Below are 11,902 nucleotides of genomic sequence, written 5' to 3'. Positions count from 1 at the left end.
TTAAAGAATTTCAATAATATTCAAAAGCCATTTAAATTAAAGGTTCTCAAGCTTGAGAGGGGTTGAGAAGAAAGAAACATTTAGAAATTACAGAAAAAAGACCATAATCCACTCTTTACCTCCTAAAATGCTTGATTCTTTAGTCACTATAGAGGCCCCCAACCAATCAATTGGTTTGTTATGTCGTAGGAGTCACCAAGGAAGATTGAAGAGAGAGAGAGAAGCTCCAATCTCTTCAATTTTGTAGAGGTTTTTAGAGGATAATAGAAATTAAGCTTAGTTCAGAGTAATACCGGCATAATTTAGTTCACAAATAGTAATACAAAGGAATGAGGGTTTATTTACAGGAGAGGGAGGCCACTAACTGAGTCTAACTGAGTTCTAGAATTTTGCAGCTTTAGTTTGTGGCTGATGAATTTGGACAAGTTTTGGACCAATTTGGCTCCCTTTTTTATTTGGTTTGAGGAGAGACAAAAATATCCAATTATTTTTAAGTTAAAAGTCTCCCTTTTCCTTACACACGTGTCAAAAATGCATGATTACTCCAAAATATCTCATTTTTTTATTAATACACCATAGTTTTTAACTAATAAACCTAGTACTTGGTCAACTCTTCACATCTTATGTGGGCATTTACTCATTTTTGGGTATTTTCTTTTGTTCTTTGGATTTCTCTTATCCCAACACTTGGATTAATCTTATTGGTTCATAGGAACCTTAATTGGACCATAATCAAAAAAATCAAAAATCTGGACCCTTAGGCTAAGGTCTTCTGAATCAATTTTAATTTATTCCAATTGCACCTTGGAAAATCTATTTTGATTTTCTGTATCAGGGAAACATTTTTTTGATATTTGAAGAATTTATTTATCCAAAAATATCCCAATTTTGATTTACCACTCTCTAGAATTTTTTTATCTCACTAGGTAAAACAAGGAAAAATGATATTTTCTTGTATTCAGAATCATAGAATGATTACAAGGGATTGAAGTAGAGGCTTATTTGATATTCAGGCTGAGGAGGAATCTTACATCTCTGGCCCATCTCCCTGCAAGCCGTTTTCAGCCCTTCTCCAAGTAGGCTCTACGAAATTTCTTCCATTAGCCAGTTTCAGCCCAGGCTCTGCAAAATTTCTTCCATCAACCAGCCCTTGTCTTGTGGAGGGGGTGTCCTACACTACCCCCCCTGCGGTGTGAATAGACTTACAGGGGGGAGCTCTCCTTCTCCCCCCTCTGGTTCAACTTCCAGCCTTGCCCCCAGCTCAAGGAAATTCTCCCCCATATAAAGAGACCTATGCAAGCACACTTTGGCTCTTGGAGGCGGTTCCCCCCACGAGTGAGTTTTACGCTCATAAAGTGAGCAAACGAACTCCGAATCGCAATCTGATTAAAGCGTTGAGTTTACGTTGACGCGAGCTACGATAAGGTGGATAGTATGACTCCTCCTTGAAGACACCAAAATGCTGCTCTCGGTAAGTGTACATAACAACAACCCTATGTGGTCCCAGCACTTCCCGTGGAAGTCCCACATGGAGCCAATGGCTAGGTTAGCTTGATAATAATTTAAAAAGAGGTTTTTTTATTGATCTTTAATGTTAGCATTAATTTAGAAAGAGAGGTTTTTTTATTGATCTTTAATGTTAGCATTAATTAAGTAAGAAAGAGAGTGCTACTTTTCCTTGTTTCGAATTTACCAAATTTTTGGTAAAGTTGTCGCTTTCTCGAGAAGATAATTTGGTTTCTTGTATCCTATGATTTAGTTAAACAATTGTGTTGCTATATTGATTAAGTTAAACTACAGGTACATCTTCTCTCTGCCTTGATGCTAATCCCATTCTTGTGCTTGTGTAGACGGGTGGCGATGTTAGCAAGGCTCGAAGTTGGCCCAAGGTATCTCTCCTACCATTGGGAAGTTGGAACTCGCCGATTTAGGCAAGTGTTATGAATGCTACCTTGTTCTGTGGGCCTAGGCTAGTGTGGTAATTAAGCCCACTCTAGCATGTAGACATCCCTTCGAGGTGCGGGAGGATCAAGCGATGGAGCCTAAGAGGGGGCGACAGGCTAGCTTGAGTCCTCGCCGGCCACCAAAACGACGAGGTGTATGATCTCGTAGGGATTGCCTAGTCTATGAGATTGGAAGGCCAAATTCTAGATTATCGATAGAATAAAATAAGCCTTGATCTGGCTGATAGATTTGAAAATTTTATCAATTTTTAATTAAATCCCTTGTTTCTAGTATTGTTGTATCATTGTTAAGTAGTGGTTTTAACGAACACTGTGTAAGGTCTCTAATTAAGGAACTTGTTTATATATGTCGCACAGTCTGATAGAACTAATTAGAAAACAAAATTGATGCATGAGTTGGGTGGAAAGTGGGAGGATGGAATGCCGTGAAAGCACCATCTTATGGATGGGTGGATCCGATTAGTCGGGTAGCTTTCCAACAAAATTAATTGAAAGCTCTACGTTAGGTAAGTAGGTCCATGGGCAACCCTACTCTAGAGGATTAGGCCAGCGGTCATGCCTCGCATAGATGGGGAAAAAAGTGTTGTTTCTAGGAATCAAGAATAGAGATTGCCCAAGTTAAGGTCAATCACTCTATGGGTGATTCGATTTTAAGAGTCATTTAGGAGACCACACTCCCCCTGCGGGGATAGAACTAGGTCTTACCTATTAGTTGTATCCTCACATCTTTACACGATCGAGGTGTCGGCGAGTACAAAATTGTTCTTTTGCTAGACTTAGTAGACTATCTTAAGGTTTCCCCTTTTTAGGTTGGGGGACCTTATAGTGAAACAGCAGAAGAGGCAAGTTGTAACTGTGGTTGTTGATGAGCCATACAGGGAGCATCAAATCCATGTCATCATGCACCTTAAGATACAAGAATATCAAAGCCCTACACTTGCTTATGTTATTTGGTGCTCCACTTGCTTCTGCAACAAATTGCAAGCTTGGTGATCGAATCATTAATTATTCGAGATAAAGTATCATGGATGACCTCATCCATCCTCTCCGGTCCTCTACCCTAGACACCATGGTGCTAAAAAGGATTGCAACTATCAGTATTACAAACACCATCATTAAGCATATGTTTCTTGCAAGTACGCTTCCCACACTTGACTGTCAAGTGTCGGTCTTAGAAACAATGCTGCAAAAAAAAAAAAAAAAAATCTTCATCGAGATCAATTGGGGATTCTTTCTCAATTTTTTAGTTTCTATTTATGTTTGAGTCAAGGGACCAAGTTGCCTCCCAAAATCTCAATATTTTGGATGTCTTTTGGCATTGTTGTAATGCCTTGATGCTATAAAAGGCAAAGATGTATTCTTCTCCAAGTTAGGAGTGGGGGGGAGGAGGAGGGGGGTTGACTAAACAATAATCTCATCTTCAATCATAAGTTGATTGAGGGAATAACATGGCTAGGTCACCTCTGTGTAGTGATATGATGTAGTTAGAGGTTGGTTGCTTCTTTTGCGTTCGGGTCTCATCACCTTTACTCTGAGGGGGGTGTTGGAATAATCAGAGCTTTGGGAGATGAGATGAGCCAGAGGAACAATTGACCCCCTTTGAACACACCCTCTAGGGCTCATATATTGTACTATTTATCTCAACAATGTCATAAACTTTGTGAAAAGGACATTAAACCACCTCAAAGTCACCTAGCAAACAACCAACAGTAGTTGACTCCTAATACAGTTACTTCCACACATTTAGATAGAGTTTCAGGTGAAGAGAGGACTCCTTCGCCAATTGTTCTTCCAAGTTCAATTCCTCTTCTAAGTCATTTGTATCCAATTCTTACATCTCATTGTATCGCATTAAACCACACCACCTCAAAGTCACCTAGCAAACACAACTAGCGCTCAACAAAGAACTCCGCTATCAAGGGAAGTACTCTTCTAACCCACCTCAAGCGAGGAGCTTTGGGATGAGATGAGCCAAAGGAACAATTGACCCCCTTTGAGCACATCCTCTACGCCTCATATATTGTACAATTTATCTCAACAATGTCAATCTTTGTGAAAAGGACACGTTAAACCACCTCAAAGTCACCTATTCACCCAGAAAACAACCAACAATAGCCGAGTCCTAATACTTCCACACATATAGATAGAGTTTCGGGTGAAGAGAGGAATCCTTCACGCTAATTGTTCCAAGTCCAATTCCTCTTTTGAGTCATCTATATCTGATTCTTACATGTCACTGTATCGCATAATCAAACCACACCACCTCAAAATCACCTAGCAAACACAACTAGCACTCAACAAAGAACAATTGGTGAGAACCAGCTCACGTGGTGCAACTGGGTTGTAATCTTGGCAAGTTGAGGTTTCTACATATTGGATTATCGAAGGTCACCTAACACCTTACGTTTTTGGGGTCTAGATGGCTAGACCAATTTGTAGAACACCTTAGTTAAGCGCGCTTGTGCAGGAACACAATTGGGATGGGTGACCTCCTTGGAAGTGGGAGGATCCATGTTTCCAACAATGTGTTACTTCCACACATATAGGTAGAGTTTTGGGTGAAGAGAGGACTCCTTCGCCAATTGTTCTAAGTCCAATTCCTCTTCTGAGTCGTGGGACGATCCATGTTTCCAACAATGTATTACTTCCACACATATAGATATAGAGTTTTGGGTGAAGAGAGGACTCCTTCGCCAATTGTTCTAAGTTGAATTCCTCTTTTGAGTCGTCTGTATCCGATTGTTACATCTCATTGTATCGCATCGAACCTAGCAAACACAACTAGCACTCAACAAAGAACTCCCCTATTAAGGGAAGTACTCTTCTAATCCACCTCAAGCGAGGAGCTTTGGGATGAGATGAGCCAGAAGAACAATTGATCCCCTTTGAACATATCATCTGGGGCTCATATATTGTACTATTTATCTCCACAATGTTATAAACTTTGTGAAAAGGACATTAAACCACCTCAAAGTTACCTAGCAAACAACCAACAATAGCCGAGTCCTAATACATATATCTTACTTCCACACATATAGATAGAGTTTTGGGTGAAGAGATGACTCCGCCAATTTTTCCAAGTCCAATTCCTCTTCTAAGTCGTCTGTATCCGATTCTTACGTCTCATTGTATCGCATCAAACCACACCACCTCAAAGTCACCTAGCAAACACAACTAGCACTCAACTAATAACTCCCCTATTAAGGGAAGTACTCTTCTAATCCACCTCGAGCTAGGAGCTTTGGGATGAGATGAGCCAAAGGAACAATTGAGCCCCTTTGATGAGCACATCCTCAGGAACTCATATATTGTACAATTTATCTCAACAATGTCAATCTTTGTGAAAAGGACATTAAACCACCTCAAAGTCACCTATTCACCTAGCAAACAACCAACAATAACCGAGTCCTAATACGTATGTCTTACTTCCACACATATAGATAGAGTTTTGGGTGAAGAGAGGAATCCTTCGCCGATTGTTCTAGCCCAATCCCTGTTCTGAGTCGTCTATATCTGATTCTTACATGTCATTGTATCAGATCGAACCACACCACCTCAAAATCACCTAGCAAACACAACTAGCACTCAACAAAGAACAATTGGCGAGAACCAGCTCACGTGGTGAGACTGGGTTTGAATCTTGGCAAGTTGAGGTTTCTACAAATTAGATTACCGGAGGTCACCTAACACCTTAAGGTTTTGGGGTGTGGATGGCTAGACCAATCTGTAGAACACCTTAGTTAAGCGCGCTTGTGGAGGAACACAATTGGGATGGGTGACCTCCCGAGAAGTGGGAGGATCCATGTTTCCAACAATGTGTTAGTTTCACGCATATAGATAAAGTTTTCAGTGAAGAGAGGAGTCCGCCAATTGTTCCAAGTCCAATTCCTCTTCTGAGTCGTGGGAGGATCCATGTTTTCAACAATGTGTTACTTCCACACATATAGATATAGAGTTTTGGGTGAAGAGAGGACTCCTTCGCCAAGTGTTCTAAGTCCAATTCCTCTTCTAAGTCCTGTGTATCCAATTCTTACGTCTCATTGTATTGCATCGAACGACACCACCTCAAAGTCACCTAGGAAACACAACTAGCACTCAACAAAGAACTCCCCTATTAAGGGAAGTACTCTTCTAATCCACCTTAAGCGAGGAGCTTTGGGATGAGATGAGCCAGAGGAACAATTGAACCCCTTTTGAACACATCCTCTGGGACTCATATATTGTACTATTTATCTCAACAATGTTATAAACTTTGTGAAAACGACATTAAACCCCTCAAAGTCACCTAGCAAACAACCAATAGTAGCTGACTCCTAATACCTATATCTTACTTCCATACATATAGTAGATAGAGTTTCGGGTGAAGAGAGGACTCCTTCACCAATTGTTCCAAGTCCAATTCCTCTTCTAAGTCGTCTGTATCCGATTCTGACATCTCATTGTATCGCATCGAACCACACCACCTCAAAGTCACCTAGCAAACACTAGCACTCAACAAAGAACTCCCCTATTAAGGGAAGTACTCTTCTAACCCACCTCAAAGGAACAATTGACCCCCTTTGAGCACATCCTCAGGGCCTCATATATTGTACAATTTATCTCAACAATGTCAAACTTTGTGAAAAGGACATTACACCACCTCAAAGTCACCTATTCACCTAGCAAACAACGAACAATAGCCCAGTCCTAATACGTATGTCTTACTTCCACACATATAGATAGAGTTTTGGGTGAAGAGAGGAATCCTTCGCCCCTATTAAGGGAAGTACTCTTCTAACCCACCTCAAAGGAACAATTGACCCCCTTTGAGCACATCCTCAGGGCCTCATATATTGTACAATTTATCTCAACAATGTCAAACTTTGTGAAAAGGACATTACACCACCTCAAAGTCACCTATTCACCTAGCAAACAACCAACAATAGCCCAGTCCTAATACGTATGTCTTACTTCCACACATATAGATAGAGTTTTGGGTGAAGAGAGGAATCCTTCGCCAATTGTTCTAAGTCCAATTCCTCTTTTGAATTGTCTATATCTGATTATTACATGTCATTGTATCGCATTGAACCACACCACCTCAAAATCACTTGGCAAACACAACTAGCACTCAACAAAGAACAATTGGCGAAGGAGTCCTCTCTTCACCCAAACTCTATCTATATTTGTGGAAGTAACACATTGAGGTGGTGTGGTTCGATGCGATACAATGAGACGTAAGAACAGGAATTATTGGACTTGGAAGAGTTGGTGAAGGAGTCCTCTCTTCACCCAAAACTCTATACATATGTGTGGACACACGAAAAAGAGGAATTGGACTTGGAACAATTGGCGAAGGAATCCTCTCTTCACCCAAACTCTATCTATATTTGTGGAAGTAACACATTGTTGGAAACATGGATCCTCCCACTTCTCGGGAGGTCACCCATCCCAATTGTGTTCCTGCACAAGCGTGCTTAACTAAGGTGTTCTACAAATTGGTCTAGCCGTCCAGACCCCAAAACATTAAGGTGTTAGTTAAGCACGCTTGTGCAGGACACAATTGGGATGGGTGACCTCCCGAGAAGTGGGAGGATCCATGTTTCCAACAATGTGTTACTTCCACAAATATAGATAGAGTTTGGGTGAAGAGAGGACTCCTTCGCCAATTGTTCCAAGTCCAATTCCTCTTCTGAGTCGTGTGTCCACACATATAGATATAGAGTTTTGGGTGAAGAGAGGACTCCTTCACCAACTCTTCCAAGTCCAATTCCTGTTCTTACGTCTCATTGTATCGCATCGAACCACACCACCTCAATGTATAGACATAGAGTTGTGGGTGCCAATTGTTCCAAGTCCAATTCCTCTTCTGAGTCATTTGTATCCGATTCTTACGTCACCTAGCAAACACAACTAGCACTCAACAAAGAACTCCCTTATTAAGGGAAGTACTCTTCTAATCCACTGCAAGTGAGGAGCTTTGGGATGAGACACATCCTCTGGGCCTCATATACCTCAACTTTGCCAATTGCTCCAAGTCCAATTCCTCTTCTAAGTCGTCTATATCCGATTCTTTCGTCTCATTGTATCGCATCGAACCACACCACCTCAAGGACATTAAACCACCCCAACAGTAGCCGAGTCCTAAATACATATATCTTACTTCCACACATATAGATAGAGGTTTGGGATGAGACAACACATCCTCTGGGGCTCATATATTGTACTATTTATCTCAACAATGTCAAACTTTGTGAAAAGGACATTATAAACCACCCCAACAGTAGCCGAGTCCTCATATATATATCTTACCTCCTTTGCCAATTGTTCCAAGTCTAATTCCTCTTCTAAGTCGTCTATATCCAATTCTTTCGTGTCATTGTATCGCATCGAACCACACCACCTCAAAGTCACCTAGTCACCTTTCACCTAATATTTCACAGCAATTCCTCTTCTGAGTCATCTGTACCCGATTCCTGCTTCTCAAATCCACCTCACGCGAGGATGTGTTTCAAAGGGGATCAATTGTTGCTCTGTATGGGCCGCATATATTGTACTGTTTATCTCAACAATGTCAAACTTTGTGAAAAGGATATTGAACCACCCAAACGAAGGTTATTTTGTTGTCTGATTCTATTGCACATTGTCAAATTATGTAGATCACATCTCCTCAAACCTACCTCAACTCAAAGTACAAAGAGCTTTCTTTCCTAATGCCACCATTTATTTAACTTCTCTCTCGACCCGTTTGGCAAACATCACCATCAACTTCACGAAAAGGACATAAAGTACCCTAACGTTACCTGATCTAATTTAGCTACTCCTTTCAAACAAATTTGAAAGATAAAAGTAGCAAAGACATACATACGCGAGGGGTCATCCAAAATCACCATCATGGTCCCTGCCATTAGTGAGTTTTGACTTCAAACCAACGACGATAACCACGATAACCAATATAAATAAGAAACTTTCATGGCTTTTGGTTCACTAGCTAAGAGAACCTTGGGTTTTTTTTGTAGTACTATATATAGTTACTGCTCAGATGTGAACTCTTCAAACGCATAGTTGAAAGTGTCTTTTACTTCTTGATTCTCAAATGTACTCTTCTTGATCCGAGACATTTGCCAATTTAGACATTCATTTCCAAATATGCTTGCTCTACTTTGAGAACAAAGGAACCTCCAGCTTTAACTCACTGAACATTAAAACATCAATTCCAAATACGGGAAACAGAGTACATCTTCCAGAGTAAAAAAGCTAAACACGCACCACTCGGCATACCTAAGTCACCTAACAAAACAAGAAAAACATTCGAAATGAAAACAAACTGAGGGTGGCACACTTTAGCCAGCAACTTCAAACTGCAGATTATCAGTACTCCTCGCCTTCATCACCTTCATCACCCTCTGCAGTCTCTGCTCCGACTTCTTCATAATCTTTCTCCAAGGCAGCCAGATCCTCACGCGCTTCAGAAAACTCTCCCTCCTCCATGCCTTCACCAACGTACCAGTGCACAAAAGCACGTTTGGCATACATGAGGTCGAACTTGTGATCAATTCTAGAGAATACCTCTGCAACACTGGTGGAGTTGGAGATCATACACACCGCCCTCTGAACCTTGGCCAGATCACCACCTGGCACCACTGTTGGAGGCTGATAATTGATGCCACACTTGAATCCAGTGGGACACCAATCTACAAACTGGATGGTCCTCTTTGTCTTTATAGTGGCCACCGCAGCATTCACATCCTTCGGGACCACATCGCCCCTGTACATCAGACAGCATGCCATGTATTTTCCATGCCGTGGGTCACACTTAGCCATCATGGAAGATGGCTCGAACGCACTGTTGGTGATCTCAGCAACAGAGAGTTGCTCGTGGTATGCTTTCTCAGCGGATATGACAGGAGCATAGGATGAGAGCATGAAGTGAATCCTGGGGTAAGGGACCAAGTTAGTCTGAAACTCCGTCACATCAACGTTTAAAGCACCATCAAAACGTAGCGAGGCAGTCAAAGAGGAGATGACCTGCAAGCAATAAACAATATCAGTGACACAACTACAACGGGACTGCAGGTTACCCGTAAATGCCAGGGACCAGGGAAAACAGGACCCAACAGGGCATAAACTAGCAAACAAACAGGCATAACAGCCCAGCCCAGCACGGGAACACTGCAACAAAGAGAATCAAGGGCCAAATTACGTTTCCATGAATTGATGTGTGAGAAATCGTCACCTGAGAAACAAGCCTGTTCAGATTGGTGTAGGTAGGACGTTCAATGTCGAGAGAACGACGGCAAATGTCATAGATTGCCTCGTTGTCAAGAAGAACGGAAACATCCGTGTGCTCCAGGAGTGAATGAGTGGACAACACACTGTTGTAGGGCTCCACCACGGATGTGGAGACTTGCGGCGAGGGATACACAGTGAAACCGAGCTTTGACTTCTTGCCATAGTCTACAGAAAGCCGTTCAAGAAGAAGCGAGCCCAGGCCAGAACCAGTACCTCCACCAACAGCATGGAATACGAGGAAACCTTGCAGACCGGTGCAGTTATCTGCCAACTTCCGGATGCGGTCAAGGCAGAGATCAACAATTTCTTTACCAACTGCAAGATCCAACACAACAGCCTCAAAGAGACGCATCAGGAAAGAAACCTGACATATATACGATGCACCCGAAACACATGCTTCCGTCCACAGAAAGCAGAAAAGAGAACAAGCTTACTGGTATAATGGCCGCGGGCAAAGTTGTTCGCAGCATCTTCTTTACCACTGATGAGCTGCTCGGGATGGAAGAGCTGGCGATAAGTCCCTGTCCTGACCTCATCTATGACAGTAGGCTCCAGATCCAGGAAAACAGCACGCGGCACATGCTTTCCTGCACCAGTCTCGCTGAAGAATGTGTTGAAGGCATCATCTCCACCTCCAACAGTCTTGTCACTCGGCATTTGGCCATCGGGCTGAAAAATGAGCTCCGCAGGTAAACAACAGAAAGGAAACCCTACGGAGGTATGTGGGACATCCCGAAAATTTTGCAAAAACAGAAATGCATGGTCTGGCCATCAAACTTGAAATGACACACGACACGAGCTCTGCCGTCCAGCCACAGGAACGAAACCCTAACATAAGGGATAGCGAAGGCTAATTGCAGAAACAAAAAAGTAGCGCTACGCTTGCAAGAACAAGACAAGAAAAAACATTCCGTAAGGAACACACAGAAACGAGCCCTGGGTAACAACAGTAAAATCATGGCGGCATAAACAACACTCAAAAAACCATGGCGGCATAAACAACGCTCAAGAAAGAAAACCCTGACATTTTCGTTTCGAAAAACAGAAGCCCTACAGAGACGCACTCAGCGCCGCAAAGCTGAAACCCAAACCTGGTCATAACGAAACCGTAACAAAAGCTTCAACAGGGAGGGACAGATGTAAACCTGGATACCATGCTCCAAACAGTACAGCTCCCAGCAGGCGTTGCCGACTTGAATGCCGGCCTGGCCAATGTGGATGGAGATGCACTCTCTCATGGTGAAAGGGGGGAAACGAAGGAGATAAGATCTGAGAGAGAGGATGAAACGGCCGAACACTCTCTAGGGAAAGGCGTGTGCAAAGACGCCTTCCACAGAGACGACACAGACACGCAGCGTACGCCTGCTCCAAAGAAGTACTGGCTATGGCGACAACTTCACAGACTAATTGAGGAGCATACTGATGGGGTTTTGTAGAAGACGACACTTGACGGCGCTCTAACGGCGCCGTCTTAATAGCCGTTGCGTGACGGTAATTGTAACTGACGCCGGCAATCGAGCCGTTGATGTAACGGTTGAGATAAGCGCTCCAAAATACACAGCGGGTTTTATTAAAATCTAGCTGTCAATTTAAAGGAGACAAGAAAGACGCCTGCCAGCTAACTAAAGTTGAATTAGAACTATGCACTCCCATATGCCCACCTTTCA

The 11,902-nt window shown here is 42.4% G+C and overlaps 1 protein-coding gene across 1 annotated transcript; it reads right to left on the bottom strand.

Annotated features, from left to right (window-relative positions):
* Positions 1-9,129: 9,129 nt before the first annotated feature.
* On the bottom strand, positions 9,130-11,654 carry LOC147624004 (tubulin alpha-1 chain). Its single transcript, XM_086820689.1, has 4 exons — positions 11,381-11,654; positions 10,670-10,904; positions 10,180-10,550; positions 9,130-9,971 (listed from the first exon to the last, which is right to left on the bottom strand). The coding sequence occupies exons 1-4, from the start codon at positions 11,471-11,473 to the stop codon at positions 9,315-9,317; spliced, it is 1,356 nt and encodes a 451-aa protein (XP_086676815.1). The 5' UTR covers positions 11,474-11,654; the 3' UTR covers positions 9,130-9,314.
* Between the last annotated feature and the right edge of the window lie 248 nt (positions 11,655-11,902).

The sequence above is a fragment of the Cibotium barometz genome, chromosome 26 (genome assembly GCF_041138505.1).
Source record: "Cibotium barometz isolate CiBa-2024 chromosome 26, ASM4113850v1, whole genome shotgun sequence".
NCBI lineage: Eukaryota > Viridiplantae > Streptophyta > Polypodiopsida > Cyatheales > Cibotiaceae > Cibotium > Cibotium barometz.
This window is presented reverse-complemented; position numbering and strand designations above follow the sequence as displayed.